Source organism: Monopterus albus, unplaced genomic scaffold (genome assembly GCF_001952655.1).
Source record: "Monopterus albus unplaced genomic scaffold, M_albus_1.0 scaffold96.1, whole genome shotgun sequence".
Taxonomy (NCBI): Eukaryota; Metazoa; Chordata; class Actinopteri; order Synbranchiformes; family Synbranchidae; genus Monopterus; species Monopterus albus.
The window spans coordinates 2,625,783-2,644,933 of NW_018127976.1; the positions used below are offsets into that span (position 1 = coordinate 2,625,783).

Genomic DNA, 19,151 nt, shown 5'->3' on the forward strand with positions numbered 1-19,151 from the left:
ACTACTCTGTTCCATAATATTATGAGCCACATCACTATGGCACTATACTACTGCACTGTGCACTGTTTACCCTTGTTTCTACCTTTGCACATAATGCTCATTCTTCAGTGTTCAGTCCTGCACATATTGGGATAGTACACAGGTACCCCATGCATATTTACTTATTATGTATACCTTAATGTGTACTGTATACCTGGCACTTGTTACTATGTTATTTGATACTGTATGTGTATCTGCTACTGGATACCGGAATTTCCCTCAGGACCAATAAAAATAAAGTTTCTATCTATCTATCTATCTATCTATCTATCACAGTAAATGACTTTTTTATGAATGACCATCAGACTTGCAGTTGTATCCTTTTTTTATGTTTATTGAACTTTCATTACATTGTGTAAAAATACTGGAGTTGACGACTGCAGCTCTTCTGTTTCATAGCAGCAAGGTATGTAAATCAAATCAGGTTACTTTGCCCGACAATAAATAATTAGCCTCTTTGGGTAATGTAACTATTTAAAAAACAACAGATAATAGCTGCAGCATAAATTTTTATTTTACGCAACCTATAAACATATACATATCTCTCTCTATATATATAGATATATAGAGAGATATATATATGTTCACGTGAAATACTTTGACTATATTTATAAAAAAAATACAACAGTAGTTAGAAAAAATTGAGAATTAGTAATGAGTCCATTATTGTCAAAGGGTGACTTTTTGAAATGCAACACAACCAACATGGCTGGAATGCAGTTCGTCTGTGAACTTCCTCGCTCATTTTGAATGGCATCACATGGAGTTGTATTTCTCACTGTCAGAACTGATTTCCTCATCTTTGCTGGATGACTTCACTCAGAGCAATCCCTCACCATGACTCAGTCTCCAAATATGAAAACACACAGGTGGGGAGGGGGGTTGGGGGCATGTGAGTTTTACAGGCAAGTCTCTGAAAAGACTACAAAAGTCACAGTACAATAAAATAAACGTAGCTACTATATATATAACAACCAGACACACAACTCTTCAGCTACACTTCATACTTTGTTTGTACAAATGACACCTTTTAGAACTAGAAAAGAGGTCTGTAGCACCTTAGGGAGCTTTGTAAGTATGTTAGCAGCTTGATCCAGTACCAAAATATATTGCAGTGTTTCTTACATACACATTCAATAAAGTTCACTGGTACCACTGAAGCTAATAACAATTTAACAATTGTTAAATTGCTAAAGGTCTATACCTCACACTGAAGAACATCTCCTGCCTCCTGGCCATGGCATGACTTAGGAACACATTCTTCTTTCACTATCCAGGACAGTTTAGGCTTGGTTTAGAATTATGAGCTTGATCTGATACCAGATTTAAAACCTGGATATACTTTCTCCCATGTGTTTAACTTTTTCATCTTTAATCCATGGAAGTCCCTGGATTCTGTCATACAGTCCATATGAACTATACATCAAGTTACACCTGCAATTAACTGATTGCAAAATTCATGTTCAGGCAACAGGTTTCAGACTGGAACCACTTCATAAGGACACACTTGTCAGTAAGGATAATTAATGAGGACAAAATGACCTTATTGAACATGTATCTTGTTTGTCTGTTTAACAACCAATTAAACAACCCATGACAAGATGATCTGATTGCTGTATAACTGTCAATTTAAGCTTCATTTATTTCATGTGCTCTCACCTAAACAAGCAGTTGAACAGTCACTATGCTTTCTCTACACAAAGCCCCCCTCAATGAGATACACAGAATACTTGTGCAAGTAAAGCAAAAATGACAGTTTGATAGGAAAAATTATGAAAATTGTACCTGTAAAAATAAACCATTTTATATTCTATGTACATGTTACTGTTCTCTACGAGAGCTAAATATATCATTTATACATTTGTAATAAAGGCTTTACACAAAAGATACTGGAGGAAATGAAGGCATTCAATTTACAAAAAGTGCTATGAGAGAGAGCCTTGGAAACATTTCTTGTAAAACCACAAACCTTCACAAGATACAAATGGCAAACTTCCATAAATGGTTCAAAACATTACACATTCAACTACGCCTTTCACACCACCCAGAAAAATATTGTCTTCATTCATGTCTCATCAGGTCCTGTCATTCAGGAAGGAAAAGGGGAAGGCTTGGGGAGGACTTAACACTTCTAGTTCATTGTTATTTGTGAAGCCCAGAACACAAAAACAAGATGAGTATGTGAGGTAAATGAAAACACTGTTGGGTTATATATGAATCAAACATTTCATGTATCCAGATAAAATGTCATTTTTGTTTTAGGAAAAAAATATTCATCAGCTAACATCAACACTATGAGCTTTCATAGTTTATTAATGTTGTGGGTTGTTGTGTTAATAATGCCAGTTTGACATGCTTACTATAAGAATTATAAACCTGCTTTCCGTACAGAAGTCGGTATTCGGGTGATAGCCATCCCTACTTTGCTGGCTAATGAGTGCTAATGTAGTAATATTTGTCTAAGAAAGGAGACTACGATCATTATCCCATAGCTAGCAGCACCTAGAAAACACAGTAACAGGAATAGGACTGACAAGTAACCTAGACACTTATGACCTCAGCATTCTGCATGTTAAATCTGGAGTTTGCCTAATATGCAGCATATGGATACATCTTTTAATGTCTTTGTATGATCTCTCAAATGTTTATGATACAGACCAAGTATTTCAGGTGATATCCAGACCAGGAATTTTTGCGAAGGTGATTAAAAAAAAGTGAATTTTCACTAAGGTTTGCATTAAAAAATTTATCATGGAGTGACACACGGAGTTCTGAGGTCAAAATGAATGTAGCCTAAACAAAGGACCTTTATATGAGCAACAACACCTATAGCAACTATTCAGTACAACACATTTAGAAAATCTAAATGAACAACACAATCGAGACCGCTGATGGTAGCTGTTATTGACATGTCTAAGAAACATGTCAGTGCTAACTGTAGTTTACTCTCTGATTCTGTTAGTATTTTGTCAGCAAAAATATCTTGAACATGTCTTTTCACTTAATAACCTCATTTATTCTCATATACTCCATTCTATATCTGCCTGTTCCAACATGTCACCGGAGGTTTGTAATGTTTACACACTCAATACATACTATTCAAACCCAGGACTCCATGTTCTAAGAGCCATCTAAATAATTCTAGATGTCTGTCCAGCATAAATCTTTGGAAATTTTGGAGTTGGTTAATAGAATCTAGGTTTTTCTTACTGAAAGGTGATGTTAGAGGATGCTACTGTAAAATAAAATATATAAATATAAAATATGTTGTGCACCTGATCCATTGCAGCTCTTAATTGTAACATTCAAAAAGCGTCCCTTTTGTTTTTTCCAGATTGATTTTAAATGGCAGCAAACAGCTAAACAGTTTAAAAGTATTTCTTGAAAAGGCACAAGTATGATTTGAATATGACTGTGTCTTGAATGATACACGATAGTCATGTCATGTCAGTTATGTCATAAGCAGACAAGATGTGCAGACTGATTTTCTATCTGAGGTGAAATGCAGCTACTGTACTGCTCACTGATTCTCTTCACTACTCATGACTGAACATTCACCAATGTTTCAATGGCATGAAATGCTGGGCTGGATGGAGCTTTGCCCCAAATCTCAGTTAACAAAAGCCTTGGACAATGCTGAGAAGCACCCCTCCCAATGGTTTGGTGAGAGATGGAAGCCCTGTGTGACAGTAGAAAACACCATCACTTGATAAGATAAGAATAACAGATGTGTTCACACCAAAATGCCCTTTAAAAAGGGTGACTTTATCTTAGGTTTCTATTATTTGAATTAAATATACAGTTCATTTTTTTATCTATCCATGCAGATAATTTTGGATGAATTTGCCCTGATTTAATAATCACATTAAGTTCAACACCAGTGTGTTGGTGGATTATCAGATTTCACTGAAATGCAAACATGTTTATATCAGTGTCTGTAAATCCGATTTTTTTTTTTTTTACATGAAAACCACCCAATATGGAAACAAATTTCTTTTGTTATTAGTAAGTACACTGGGCTGAATTGTTCAGTGCTTTGAGTCCCTATCACTGTCACAGTATTGGAGTGAAAGCACAAGTCTTATAAACTCAAAGACAGCTACAGTATTACAGTACTACTACAGGGACAGCTGGGGATTTTTTGTGGAGTTTTGGGGTGTGTCAACATTTTACTATTCCCAAAGAGGTTGAAACCCTCTGTCAGTACATTTAACAGCATTTTATTTTTTGCAAGTTTTAAGTAGGAAAGATGAGCTTCTGTAATAATCAAAATCTACCATGCTTTGCTTAATGAACTGGTTTTCTTTTTCTAATATTAGCTCTGAATCGCAGCCCTTTTCTTGCTTTGTATGTACTCAGTTATTATATCTACTATATTTTGCAACTTAGTTTATCTTATTATTTTTGCATTATTTCTCGACATGATCCAGGAGACCAGCGTCCCATTCTTTTGGCAAAATTAACAAAATAGCAGCAAAATGTAGCAGTATCATATACTATGACTTCATTTACTACTGAAGAGTTCCACTGTGTTCTGTATTTGCCATTTTTGCTCAAATTATGTTTATGTGGCTTGTCTTTGCACTGATGCTAGGGGCGCAGTGGTGTACTGAAATTTGTTGAAGGATGAACCCATGACTGAGGGCCACTACTTGTAATGTTATTAAAGACTGATATGTAAACTGTAGCCTGAAGCTATTTGCAAAAAGTAATTTCTTCTGGAAATCAGAACAGATCACAGCAGATTATAAAACTTGCAAATAGCAAGATATCAAGAATTTGGAAAACCCACAGCACAAAAGAATTCTTTGACTGTAATGAAATACATCCCAGCAGTTACCATCAGAAAGCTGATTAAGCCAGACCTTGTGTAGACACGTGTGTGTGTGTGTGCTGCTAATCATCTGGTGTCTGCTCATGCTGTCATATAAAAGGACAGAGATGCTAAAATCTTCAAACATGTAACTGGCATCTTGTTTTGGTGTCTGCATGCTGATGTGGTCATACCACTCGACATGCAGTATACTGGTGTTACGGTGCACGTGTGCCAGGTGCAGTACATATTGAATCACTGAAATGCTTGGTGAAAGCGGGGCAGTGTGGTGGGTGTGCTCAGGTTGGATATGAAGGAGGAAGGAAGCCCATGAAGAGGAGTCTCTGTGGCTTGTGGGCCTTCAGAGGGCTGGGGGGGTAGCTGAACCAGAGGTGGAGGCTCTTCGTTGGGTGGATAGGCAACACCCTGCCCCCCGTTGCCCCCTGCCTGGTTGTACAGCGGCCCATTGAGCGGAAGAAAGTTGAAAAGCTGTGAAAAGTCCATCAGGGAGGAGGATGAGGCCAGAGAGTCTCCTGCAGTGGCTGCTGCCAGTGGTGTGGACATTTTGGATAGGGACACATCCTCCCTTACTCCCTCCAGAACGCTCACTTGAGGCTCCAACTCAAGCTTGGAGGAGGAGAGTTGGCTTTCTTGGGCTGCTGAAGATGATGAGGGCATGCTGCTCTGCAGCTCCATCAGGTAGGTCTCCAGTTCTCCCTTTAGATTCTGCTCACGCTCCTGTGAGGAGCCGGCGTATGAGGTAAAGTTAGAGCCCAGTGAGCACTTTAAAGAAAGGGGGGGTGTAGGGGTGGGGAAAGGCTCTGTGTCCAGGATGGGGCTGGTGTACATGTTGAGCTGGTGTGGTCTCTGCGTCAGTGGGAGCTCACCCTTAATGCCCCCAGACACTAAGTCATAGACAACAGACTCCAGCGAATCAGCTGGCTCAGTCTTTACCTTCAGCAGCTCCCGGGCATGGCTCTTCTTCACATGACGTGTCAGGTGGTCCTTTCTGCCAAAGCGCTGGGCACAATATTGACAAAGGAAGTCCTTGCGTCCGGTGTGCACCACCATGTGGCGTCGCACATCTTTACGTGTGTAAAATCGCCGCTCGCAATGCTCACAGTGGTGCTTTTTCTCTTTGGTCCCACCAGAGGACTTGCCGGCATGTGTTTTGAGGTGTTCTAGAAGAACCCCAGTGCTGGGGAACGGCTGCAGGCACACCTGGCAGGTGAGGTCTCCACTGTTGGCAGCATGGAGTGCAAGGTGACGTTTGAAGCCCAGCTTGGTGTTGTAGCTCTTACCACACTCCTGACAGGTGAATGCCTCCTTGTACGGGTCATGAGTGTGTAGGTGATTCTTTAAGTGATCCTTGCGGTGGAACATTTTCTCACAGTATAAACACTTGTGGTTTTTTTCTGGTGAGTGAGTTGCCATATGCCTTAGAACACAGACACATCTTGTTAGTACTCAGAATTGTTGTGATCATGTTTTAAGAAGGCATGCTGTACATTACACACAAACACAAGACCTAAAAAAATAGCATTGCATGAACATATGATTCTGATTTCTACAGAGCACTATGTTACCAACAGTGTAAACAGAAAAGCAACATGCTGCACTGCCACTTTGTCTGTACCGTAGCAGCTTGTATTTGGAGACGAAAGCCTTGGTGCATTCAGGGTGGGAGCAGCGGTAGGGTCTTTCCCCTGTGTGAGAGTACGAGTGCACCTTCAACTTCTCCACACTGTTGAAAGCTTTCTGGCACTCCTGGCAGGAGAAGTTCTTCTTGGGCTTCCCTTCTGCTCTCCTGTGCTTCCCTGTGGGTGGTGTCGGCTTGGCCTTCTCCAAGATGTTGTGGCCCTGGGTTCCTGTGGCCATGGCACCCTAAGGCAGACCAGCTACATGGACAGGGGTGCTGTGATCAGCTAGTACTGATGCAATTATTCTATCCAGTTTTATGTGCTCAACACCACCTGGACTCAGGGGCCTGAGAGAGGGAGAGACAGTGAAACAGAGAGAAGATCATCTGAATAGTTTAGACTCAGGCTGCTGAGTGAGACACTGAAAAATAACTCAGAATAAATCAATATAAATACTGATCTAAGGCCTGTACTGCAAAGCGGTTTAAAACTAGATCTGGCTGTCTCTTGATGATCCTGGATAACTGCTATTATGACACTGGGTATCCACTGGCTCATTTAGCTCTGAACTACACAGCTCAGAGTACATTTATGCGACACAGGCAGAGGTGATTACTACATGCAACAACATCATGGATATCTTAATATCACAAGAACTCAAACAATGATATCTGCAGAGAAATCTGATTAATGCAGCAGCAAAAAGTGAAATCCAGTGAGTGAAACATACAGTATACACAATATATAGGAACAAACTATTATGAATCTATGTGAATCTGTGATAACGCATAAAAAGTTCAAAGCAATGGGAAAATGTTTCTTGTGCCAAAGCACAGAGGAGGAGTAGACAGGAGGAGAAAAGCAGTTAATGCCTGACACGGTTTATCTGACCAAAATGTTGCATTATTTATTTCCTGAGAGCTATTTAATAGTGTGGGCTTTTTAAACAGTATTCTACTAAAATAGAACAGTAGGTAAATGTTTTCATTTCCAATCATTTCCATCTCATGCTATTCTTTGTGGTCGGTGTGATCAAGTAACAGTGTAAAAGCATCTATGTTGTAAGGAATCCTGTCAGAAATGAGAAAAAATTAATATTGCAGTAAACTATCAATCTGTTTGCTAAAAGCTCTGTTTTACCTCCAGAGTTAGGAACTTTCAATAAAACTATTCATTGTTCATGGGTTTTTGTCACATTATAATAAAGTTAGCACATTTCCCTGTCAGGACAATGCAAGAATGATGACTCTGTTTCCAGTGGTCTGACTGGTCAGTAGTCGGGCATTTGACTGGTCCTGAGCTGACCCTTTGAAGTTCTGCTCTGGAGAAGGTTAGCCATGCAACATATATCACCAGCACAACCTATTGTGCATGGTAAATATGATAAAGATGATAAAGTATGCAGCTAGGTAAAGTGCTATATAAATACATTTTGATTTGATCTTAGTGATCAACCTTGATTACAAGTGAACCAGCTTTTTGAACCCCAGTTGTTTTCACACTGTCCAGTGTGCATGTTATTTGCATGCCTATATAAAAGGAGTCACAGTAACTATTATAGTACTATCCTTAGGAAGTGTAAAATATCATCATCATTGGACTTAAAGGACCATACCAGTGTTTATGCACATTTCCCTTTTACTATAAATCAGAGGAGGCTTCATTGTTGGGGGGGTCTCAGGGTGGTACACACCTTGATGTCACATGGTTGTCACTATAAGGTAATGCCATAAGGCATAATATATAGGAAGAAGAAACTGATGGATTGATTTATGTCCTAACATTTATACAAAACGCCAAGAGTTGAAAATACTGTGGTAGACTTTTTCATCCAACCTGGAGCTAACACAAAATTCAGTACCTGAGGTTGCATTCCCTGTAACTGCTTCCCAGAGAAAAAGTGCATTGCTGGTAAAAAAAACAAACAAACAAAAGTTCTTAATGTGAAAAAAAGCAGCAGGAAATGTTTGATATTTATTCAGAGTAGCTTCACAGCAATACATTTTATTACAGTCTTAATAACAGAGCAACAGTGTGGTCAGAAAACAGCGAGACTGCTATCTGTTAGAAGAACTGTAGGAGTATTACAAAACCCCAAACCACAGATACTGCCATATCTTACACAGCTGCTAAGCAAACATATTGAAGCTCGAGATACACTGAGCTGCCAATTTATTAGGTAAACCTACTATAACAGTCCTGCAAGAAAAGGCATGCTGTACACTATATTACACATTAAATAGGATTTCATATGAAATCCTATTTACTATCATATATTTAGAGAATGTTTTCATCATGACTCCAGTGATACTACAAGTTCTATAGCCAATTTCTAATGCCTAGTTACTTTTCACCCACCCTGTATATTCAATATACAGTTGACGTCAGAACCAGACAGTGATGGAAGTGCAGAGAACAGACTCGATGATTCCTCTGTAGAACCGTATCAGCAGCTCCTGGGGCAGGTTGAATTTCCTGAGCTTCCTGTAGCTAGTGATGTTTTTCCAGCTTCTCCACACAGACAAGGGGTTGTTGGCTGAAAACTGGTTTTTCAGCTTTTTGAAGTGGCTCTTTGCTACTCTGATCTTCCTTGTCACTTTACTCCTGGCCTGCCTGTACAGGATGCTGTCCCCACTTCTGTAGGCCTCCCCTTTGGCATGATGAAGCTGTTTGAGTTTTACTGTGAACCAGGGCTTGTTGTTGTTGTTGTTGTATGTGCAGAAGGTCTTGGTGGGCACCCACGTCCTCATAAAAGCTGATGCAAGATGTCACAGTGTCAGTGAATTCGTCCAGATCTGTAGATGCAGCCTCAAACACACTCCAGTCTGTGCAGTCAAAGCAGGCCTGTAGCTCTGAGTTTGCCTGCTTTGTCCAGCTTTTCACTGTTTTGACCACAGGCTTTACAGCTTTAACTTTCTGCCTATAGGTTGGGATGAGATGGCCCATGCAGTGATCAGAGAGACCAAGGGCTGCACGGGGGACAGAGCAATACATGTCTTTTATTACCATGTAGCAGTTGTCCATTGTCTTTTTGTTGCTGGTGGGACAACTCACGTGCTATTTGGGCAGTTCGTGGGTGAGATTTGCGCTGTTAAAATCCCCTAGAACAATGAGTGGGGAGTCGGGATGTTTTAGTTCTATGCTAGTTATCTGATGCTGTAGTGTGCTAGCATGAGCCTGTGGTCCATACACTCCGACCAGAATGAATGACGAAAAATCTCCCAGAGAATAAAATGGTTTGCAGTTGATGAAAAGAGTCTCTAAGTCAGTGTTGCAAATTCTTTCTAACACTGACATCTGTACACCAACCTTCATTTATGTAGAAACAGATTTTGCCTCCTTTCGTTTTCCCAGATAATGCTGACACGCAATCTGCTCTGTATACATGGAACCTCAGCATTTGTATTGCACTGTCCGAGATGGAATCATTGAGCCAATATATACAGTACATTACTGATTACATAACAAGTACACTGTATCCTGAATTTTACTCACTGTCAGTATTTCTGCAAAATAGTCTGTTGTCCAGATCCAGTAAATCGCTTCCATCCCAATGCACTTTCAGTGTAGAAATATATTTATGTTTTCTTTATTTCTGTGCGTTTTGTATTTGGAGCACAGTTCATTTAATATTTGTGCTTTCTGTCTTATGTGTTATCCTTATGAGGCCATCATAGTATTAAGTATGGTAAAACTAATGTAAAAAAACATGTAGTTTAGGTAGAGACATGCTATCTTCTAACATTATGGCGAATTGGTATTCTTAATTCTGATATACTATTCTGATTATCATGTGGAAATGAGATTTCTCTCATATCCCTGTGCAGGTCACCTCTAGCTAAACCCTGCATCAGCTAGGTCAGAAACGTCTTTCCAAGCTGGAGATGATCACAAGGAGGCCTCCATGACAGACCAATGCAAGCGGTCACATCAGTGAGCAGCCCATCTTGCAGCTGCCACAACGTGAATGCATTAAAAAAAATGGATTCCAAGGAGGTTAATGAAAAATTTTTATGGTTAAAACCATTTCCACACACCTCGCATGTATATTAACATTTAACATACTGTATATCTTGGGGAGGACAACACTTTAACCATTTAGCTACTGAAATACTATGGTGTTAGTCTAGAAAACCCTGTAAACTGATATCTGGGTTTTCATATAAGCACAAAGGAATTAAAATATGTATTTACATTATTATACATAGGGATAATTATTTAATTATGTATTTCAAACAAACAAGTAGCAAAGAGCAACAATTCACATACGAGGATCAGCCAGCCAGCCAGTTTTTACATGATCTGCATTCATTCTGGGAAATAGTTAAAAAAAACCTCATTCATCTATAGTGGTACAAAGTATTTATCCTAGCAGCAGACTCTTCTGCCTCATTATGTGAAATGACTGATATTTTTGTAATTACATTTTAAAATTTCTGTTACAGGAATCAATCTTTGAAATGAAGGGTTATTAAAACACGTTTGCCTGCATGTAGTGATTTATACATTCCAAAGAGAAATCAACTTAATCACTGCAAAAAATTAAATTAATAACAGACATCTGTCTTACAATAATTAAGAATTTAATGAAGATTTTAAATAAGTTAACTTCTTAATGATTAAAAACTCATATATTCTTCAGCAAAACAATCACTTATTATTTAAAGCAACACTTCATTAAAACGCATGATTATGAAACTGTTTTTAATATTGTTGACTAATAATTGATCATTTAATGTATTATAATTATTCACTTCCATTAGCTGCTTGTCTTAGTATTAAATATACTAATTTAACAATAGAAATCAAATCAACTCTTAAATGTTTTCCAAAGTATAATTATTTTGTTTATTTCAAGTAAATGCATATTAGAACTGAATGTTTCAACAACAGTTAATGTAAGTTTCAAGACAAAACAATACTTAATAGCCTATATTTTGTAAGAGGTTTGGGCAAGAGTTTTCTTTCAGCTGAAAACATGTTCACAAACAAAACAGCTCAAAATCACAAATTCACAACAGCAGGATTATATAGCAAATTAAAAAATCATCTTGATCTCAGGTGAAGAAATAAAGCAGCTGCAAACTCTAGGTGTGTATATAAATAACCCCAAAGGAGGATAGTGTCTGCTTTTAGAAAGTAATTATTTTGCCTTAAAAACATACTTATCTGTCATGATTATATATTTAAAATTGTAAAACACAGACAGGAATAAGCTAATTTTCATACAAATAACTATTTAAAAAATCACATTTTAAACTAGCTACTAATGATCAAAGTTTATTTCTATCAGAACTGATGACAGATCCCATTCTCTGCAGGCCATTCCTTCCTATCTTTTCAAACAAGATTAAAAAATAGCCCACACATTTCCATCTCGGCATCAACAACATTGAAAGTCATGTGCCTTGGCATCACTAACCATTCAGTGTAGATGACGAGAGTCAAAATCCCATCTCACGCCAGTTGCACATGATTTCATGTTTGACCCAGACAGATGAAAACAGAACCTTGAGCTAACTCTGACACACACGTCCTCTCGGGAACTATTCATTTAAGCTTTCTAATCACCGACAAGGCGCTGGCTACTTCAACCAAACCAAAAACCTGCGGTGGAAGATGCTTCTGATCTCCGAAGTTCGTGCTTAACGCACAGTAGACAGCATTGACATCACAGGCTCCCATAAGCTGTATCAGCAGCAGCTATAGGACCAGAACCTGTAAAAACGTGCACAGTGCAACCTGCCACACCAATCAACCTGAAATGACTTTTGCTTGTAAAAGAAATAACCTGCGACAAGTTGGGACACAAGTTGCAGCAATTCTTAAGCAGTGTCTAATTGGTTTGCCTTAAGTTCTCCTCCATTTTGCGACTTTATTTACAAGCAGTGTCATGCTGTTTCTTGTTTAATAACCTCAGAGGGTGTCACAGGCGATCTGTCATCCGTATGACAATCTGATGAGCGCATGCAGTGGGTTGAAAATGCCATATAGCTTTGCATTTAGCCTAGAACCAAAACAGCGTGATAAAACGTCACTACAGTATTGACATGGTTGCATTTCGCGTTAGCCTACAGTATAGGTTTGGAAAAGAGATGTTTAAAGACATGTTGACAATGTTTATGATTAAACATGTTAGACTATCAGGCAAAAAGTAACGTGAATGCAGAGAGCAGGAAATTTGACATTACTGCTGAATCCAACTGCGCCCGTTCCTGTGGTGTGCATGGTACTGCTTGATATTATATTAAACATAAACTAAGTGTGGAGGCGATGTACAACTTTACTCAACTTTCCATGTCTCCTGTGGTCTTTAATGTTTGTGGACACGCGCCGTGACACTAATATCACTAGTGACACAATTTATTTTAAAAGTTTTAAATAGCCTAGTTGTACCTTCCCTTGGTTTTCTCCGTGGTCCCAAGCTGGGTACTGATTAAGACAAACTTTTCCCCAGCTCACCCCGCTCTCATAATTTAAATAACCCCGATATTTTAATTCAAGAACGGAATAACCGCTCACTTAATTTACATGAAACTTACCCCGGACGGTTTAACATCCTTTCTGTTGAGTTTTTCTTGACTTTCAACTATTTTCCGAATTTTTAATAATTTTTTTCTCATATTTTTTGCTAGACGCGGCGGGCCTGAAAATTGTTTGCTTTCCTCTCTTTCGAGCAGCCATTGTGTGTATGCGCTGCGATGCAACCGTACTATGATTTAGCCACGCCCCCTTAAAAGTTCCGCCTCTTGTGTTTTATGATTTGTGTAAGGCACTGCCACTTTCACTTCAATGTCACTTATAGTCCCGTTCAGTAAAACTCAATTTTCGGACTTGCTAGATGTGCTGTCAATCGTTTAAATATGGCTTAGTTTCGTTTAGAATGATAGGAAGACCGTCAGGCGAGCCAACAAATTTTATTGGCTGGGTAAACTGTCAGTCTTAGGTGTTAGTTTTCACAGTTTTCTATTGGCTTATGTCGCTGTCAGTTATCGGTGACGATATGGGTGATTTTCCTGGTGCGCTGTTGCACCAACGAGAGATGACTAGCCTGGAGCATGACGGGGAAGTTGTGTCCTATGCCTTGTGTAACATTAGCGTTGTTAGTTAGTTGCATGTAGTTTTAAGTTAATGAAGTGTTCTTCACCACCCTTTAGAAGTAAAAGTCTTGCTAGTATACCTGGGGGATATAAATGTCTTCACAGCTCTTGAATACAGGAAGTGTGGATATGTTTGTCCGGTAATCGGGTCTTTTAGAAAGCTGGATAACCTTCTCTGTTTTGGATGAATGCGTAAGTCATTAACCTACCGCTGGACAAAAGTTGGCATTTGTAAAAGGTAGGTAACGTTAGCTGTAGCCTATGTCCATTCATCCTCATAATCTTTCTGTCTAAATGAAAAGCAGAGTTTCTCCATTAGCAGATTGGATATTTGAATGAAGGTCAACTTGTTACAATGTATTCCGATGAAAAACCTGGCAGTTAAATAAGTCGTGTTTATTTCAAATTTACACAGCTGTAGTCGTTATGAGTTAGACTATTTCCTGCAAAGGGTTGAGCAATTTATCATGCCGGTAGCCTATGCATTTTAAACACCAAGTTGAAATTATTTAAAAAACAAGTAATAACACAGGGGAATCCGTTTCAGTTGTATTTTAACTTACGCTAAAATACAGTGTGATTATAGCAAAAAAAACTGTAGCTTTGTGGAGTATAGACATCCACACGCCACTTAAGACTGGTAGCCCACTCCTCCGACGTAGCTATAACTTAATAGACACACTAACAAGTTTCTACAAAAAAGTCAAACAAACAGTCAAACAAAGGGACAAGAAAATAGTAGAGGTTTCAGTCTGGACTTGTGTCTGGAGCTGGAGCACGTTTAAGGTCCTCAGGAAGGTGGTTCCATCTGTGTGCAGCATAGTAGCTAAAACAGAAGAGTTAAAGAGTCTGGGGGAACTGCACCACATTTCTTCTTTTCTTTTCTTCCTTCATTCATAAAATTCTGCAAATCTGAGCTCATCACAGGCTTTGGATACTTTTTTGGAACCTCAGAAGAAACCAGAGCAGGAAACAAAACTACTGGACATTATCTATCCTATTAAACTCAAACTGACTATACCTAATGCTGTAAAACGTGACTGGTGTTTGTACTGGATTCACTGGGAGCTGTGGTCCTGAGTCCACTCTGCTCTTCCTCTCTGTTGTCTGCATAGTTACCACTGCCAGATGCACTGAGCTATTAGGATTTTTCTGATTTTAACTAAAAGCATTCATTATTTATTTAAATCTCTTTTTCTGATGTATTTCAGTGACATTGTTGGAAAGAATTCAGGTAGACTTGTTGATTGATTGAATGAAATGGTGCATTTCAGTGCTGTGAAGGCTGGTGCACCATGGTCCTTAGGATAGATTCTAAAACATTAAAAGCATTCCATTGTCACAACACCCGGTGGCTAGTATTGTGAAGCAGCCCAGCGGAAATGCAGTCTGTTTGTCACCAAAGTTAGTGCTGCTATTGTTTAGATAAAATACTCCTGCACACCTAGACATGGATATTTTGGACACTTGATGACAGGGAGGAATGTCAGGAGAAGAAAAAGAGTGAGTCTGTTTATTAGTTGTATGTGAAACAAGTTGTGCTGCTCATGTTTAATAGGAGAACATATGTATCTCACTCAGCGGAGGTATCCCAGCCATATGAAAAGCCAGTAGCATGTTATGCCATAAAAATAAATAACAGCTTGTGTTTGATTTTCCCCGAGGCTACACCAGTGAGTAAATTGAACAAATACAGTCTCCATCCCAAGTTTCTTATAAGCACTGTCGTTTCCTTCACTTGCATCTTTTCCTTGTACAAGGAAAAGATGAGGAGAGAGGACTAGAGGAAACGACGTCCTTTCCTCTAATCCTTCATCTGAAGCATCCAATCACCAACTGATTTCTGATAAAGGGCCACGTCAGTTCATAAAAACCTCTGGGAAGGATGGTCATGGCTTCTTGGGCCTCAGAGTCGACATAAGACACATGGAGACTTTGAAATTTGATCCTCCGTTCTTGGCCAACTCTGAAGTTGTTCAGGCTGACCGAGGACATAGGATCAATCTTATAAGAGACTTGGGATATACCCATAGAATGCATGGTTGTGTCCAAAATCACTCATATTCACCCATTCACTACTCTGTATATAATATACACTAAGTAGTTCACTCAATAGTGAACAGTAAAATGAGATTTTGGACACTTAGTAACCACTGGCAATTTACATAATCACTAACAACTGTAGAACTGCATGATGAGGATTCCATCTGATAAAACACAGAGCATTGCATTGTGGGGTTGTTAGTATAAAGTAACGTACATGGCATAGACACTACTTTTAACATTCTATTGTGGAATTTTTGTGTACACTATATAGTGGATAGATTTACACGCTCAGCGTTTGGACACCACTACAACATAGCGAGCACACTATAAAGTGAGTAGGGAGCAGGTTCGGACACAGCCAGTGAGTGACTTGAGTGTACTGTTAAAAAGTGTCTCCAGTGACAGTGGAGAAATGGCTCAGCCCATGAAAAAAAGACCAATATTAGCTTATCACAGATACATCAGTACTGGTATAAATGATGGCTGACTAGTAACAAGACCAATGGCCCAAAAACTGTACATTCAAGGGGTTAAGGCAAAGCTGAGTCCAGGGGGAGGCAAGGTCCATACAGGAGGAAAACACGAGAAAACACTACAAGACTTGTGAATCAAATCACAGTGTATGGTCAGCACCATACACCCAAGGCCACTGAGGTGCCCCTGATTTATTCTACAATCCTTTATCCAGCTATCTATTTTTTTTATCATTGGGAAGATACCTGCACTTACCACAAATATTTTTGTACTAACTTTATTTGGAGTACAGGTAAATGAAGGATGCAGGAATAGATAGAAGTAAACTTATCATTTGTGACCTGCTAAATTTAATGTTTATAGTTTATTTCTCCATAGGGTTTTTTTCTTTCTTTTATCAAATGCATATTTATTGTACTATAGTATTTTTTTTTATGTTTGCTATTATATTATTATAATTATTGTTACAAGTATCTCTTGTGCTAAATCTGAGCCTCTGTATTGTCTATCTGTACACAGATCCAAATGGATAAAACTACAGGAAAACTCCGGAATGAAGACAGTAACCCATGCATCGAAGTAGGCTCACTGACCCTTTATATTCTAAACTGTGTGGGACGTCCCCCTGCTGCTGGGATGTGAGAGTGTCTAATCCCACTTCTCTTTTGCAGGAAAGTGATGCCTCACAACAGTGTATGAATGCCTCCAACTACGATAAGAGCATGTGTTCAGCCTATTTCCAGAGATATAAAAACTGTAGGAAATACTGGGTGAGTTCATTTTGTTTCCAAGCATGAAAGATAATAACTAAGGAAAATGGTAGAGCAAAAAGAAACCCTTCAAATATGTTGTGCATCTTATATTTGTACATTAGAGATAGCCATGCATCACCTGGGCTGGCTGTGCTTACCTAGGGTAAGGTGGCAAAGGGTGTCTTCACATTGAGCATCAGAAGTGGGTGAAAAGAGGTGGTTAAGTGGCAACAGTCATGGAAGTATCACATTTTTGTTCACAGTAGGGTTAGCAGTACAGGAGGAAACACAAACAGATAAAAATGTAATAAAAACTGGAATCTTGGGTTTTCAGTGTCCTTACAAATGTTCAAATTCAATTATGGAAACTTTGTTTGTGGAAACCTTAATACAATTCTCCAGTTATTTATCATTTCACTTCCATAATGGTACAAGCTCAGACATCCTGACTTTTCAGACATGTACAATGTTACGTAAATGTGCTGATGATTTTCTGTGTTAGTCTCACGTCTAAATAAGAACTAGAGGTACCTGTGACTAATGTGTCACGTTGCCAAAAAGGCCAGAAATAAAGTAATAGATACTAAATCAAAGTTCAAAGTCTCAGCTCAGATCTGAGTCATTTTACATCAATATAGAAGGAACTGTGTGGGATACAGTGTGGACCATTTTCAGCATGTTGCCCAAAGTGAAGGGCCTCATAAATAACTGGAAAGATACACAACAGAACCAGTGAAAGATGTTCCACCTCTTCATGCTAAGACACTCTTTGGCACACGTGTGTGTGTTTGTGTGTGTGTACACCAGATATACTGTATACAGTGAGGGGGAAAGGTGTTCAACACAAATCATGCATTCACAGATGGTCTCGTTGGCTTTTTGATATTTTATATTGGTGTTGATTTTATCTGTACTTGTAAGTTATGTTTGTTATTTACACTGTACAGCACTTTGGTCCACTTTGGTTCTTTTTAGTGCTTTATAAATAAAGTTGGAATGGAATGGAAACCCTTTTTAAAAAAGTGGATGTACTAATAGTTACATGCACTAACCCAGCACAGGTAGGAGGACCAGTGGATTTTGTTCCTTTGTTCCTTCCAATACACACAGATTTGTTTTTTAATAAACTCATTGGAATGTAATGATTTTTCAGTTATGTTGCCTTACTGAATTAATTACATGTAAACTTGCCTGGATTCATTACTATAGACTACTCCTGTCAGGGCTGTGACTGATTCTATGAATGCTTGTCAGCTGATAATGGAAACCAACAATAGCACATGGGTATATATAAAGTATTTGTTTAAATAAATAACTAAGAGTTTTTGTTTGTTTCAATAAAGCACAACATATTGATGCAGAGGAGAAGAGACGGTGTGAGTCCTCTCATGCCCACTGCTGCAGAGAGGCAGGAGATACTCGCTGCTATTGGAGGCAAACCATACTGAGAGGCAGCAGGGTTTCACAAAGACACTGTGAAGACCAGCAGACCTAGGAAATGAGCTCCAGACAAACACATTCGCTGGTGCTACTACACTGCAGTGGCTGTGTGGCTTGACTTGTTCTCAGGCTCAGGTTATGTTGAACTTACCATCTGTAGCTGGACTTTATTCTGAAAGAGAGAAAAGTCACAGAAAACAAAGGATAAGAGCGCTTATTTATTGAGCTTTATTAACAGTGTGACAGCATGAGAGAAATTAAAGAACTTTTGAATAATTTTTTTGAAGAGGTATTACAAAACTTAATTTAATTAATTTTACAACTACAACGGTTCTGTGTAGATTTCATCATGAATTTAAAATGACCTTGAACCCACTAGTTCAACTGTATTCTTCCCAATGTGAAACAAGTCTATGTCGAGCTGGGCACTAACTCAACTAGCCAGCATGATGGTGAAGTATGCTACCTGTGATGGATATCTATCATATGTGTTCTTAATTTAAAAGGGGGGTGGATGAGTATGATAATTGTCTGCCTAATGCTCGATTTGCCACCTTATTCTGTTTTGGTTATGATTTTTTTAATACAGTTACACACAGTCTGTACCATATCATTCATTCCAAGCTGTCAGGCCTCAAATAAATGTTCAGTATCATCAAAGTGAACTCAGAAATCACAGACTCTGTATTTTTAGGCATCCAGTATGATTATTGCAGTCCAAGAGCTTCAGACTGCATTTAGGTCTTTACAAATGACTGCTGAATTTAGAAATGGTTTTAAATGCTCAAAAAACAATGGTCCTCTCAAAAGCATCTCTACAGTTGCTTGATTATTGTAGCATTCTCAC

General features: G+C 38.8%; 2 protein-coding genes across 2 annotated transcripts; one reads left to right on the forward strand and one right to left on the reverse strand.

Annotated features, from left to right (window-relative positions):
- Positions 1 to 692: 692 nt before the first annotated feature.
- plag1 (pleiomorphic adenoma gene 1) lies at positions 693 to 13,173 on the reverse strand. The gene is made up of 3 exons (XM_020608849.1): positions 13,035 to 13,173; positions 6,489 to 6,839; positions 693 to 6,290 (listed from the first exon to the last, which is right to left on the reverse strand). The coding sequence occupies exons 2-3, from the start codon at positions 6,728 to 6,730 to the stop codon at positions 5,108 to 5,110; spliced, it is 1,425 nt and encodes a 474-aa protein (XP_020464505.1). The 5' UTR covers positions 6,731 to 6,839; positions 13,035 to 13,173; the 3' UTR covers positions 693 to 5,107.
- Positions 13,174 to 13,494: 321 nt separating this feature from the next.
- chchd7 (coiled-coil-helix-coiled-coil-helix domain containing 7) lies at positions 13,495 to 19,145 on the forward strand. The gene is made up of 4 exons (XM_020608854.1): positions 13,495 to 13,830; positions 16,632 to 16,691; positions 16,784 to 16,882; positions 18,208 to 19,145. The coding sequence occupies exons 2-4, from the start codon at positions 16,638 to 16,640 to the stop codon at positions 18,310 to 18,312; spliced, it is 258 nt and encodes an 85-aa protein (XP_020464510.1). The 5' UTR covers positions 13,495 to 13,830; positions 16,632 to 16,637; the 3' UTR covers positions 18,313 to 19,145.
- Positions 19,146 to 19,151: the final 6 nt, after the last annotated feature.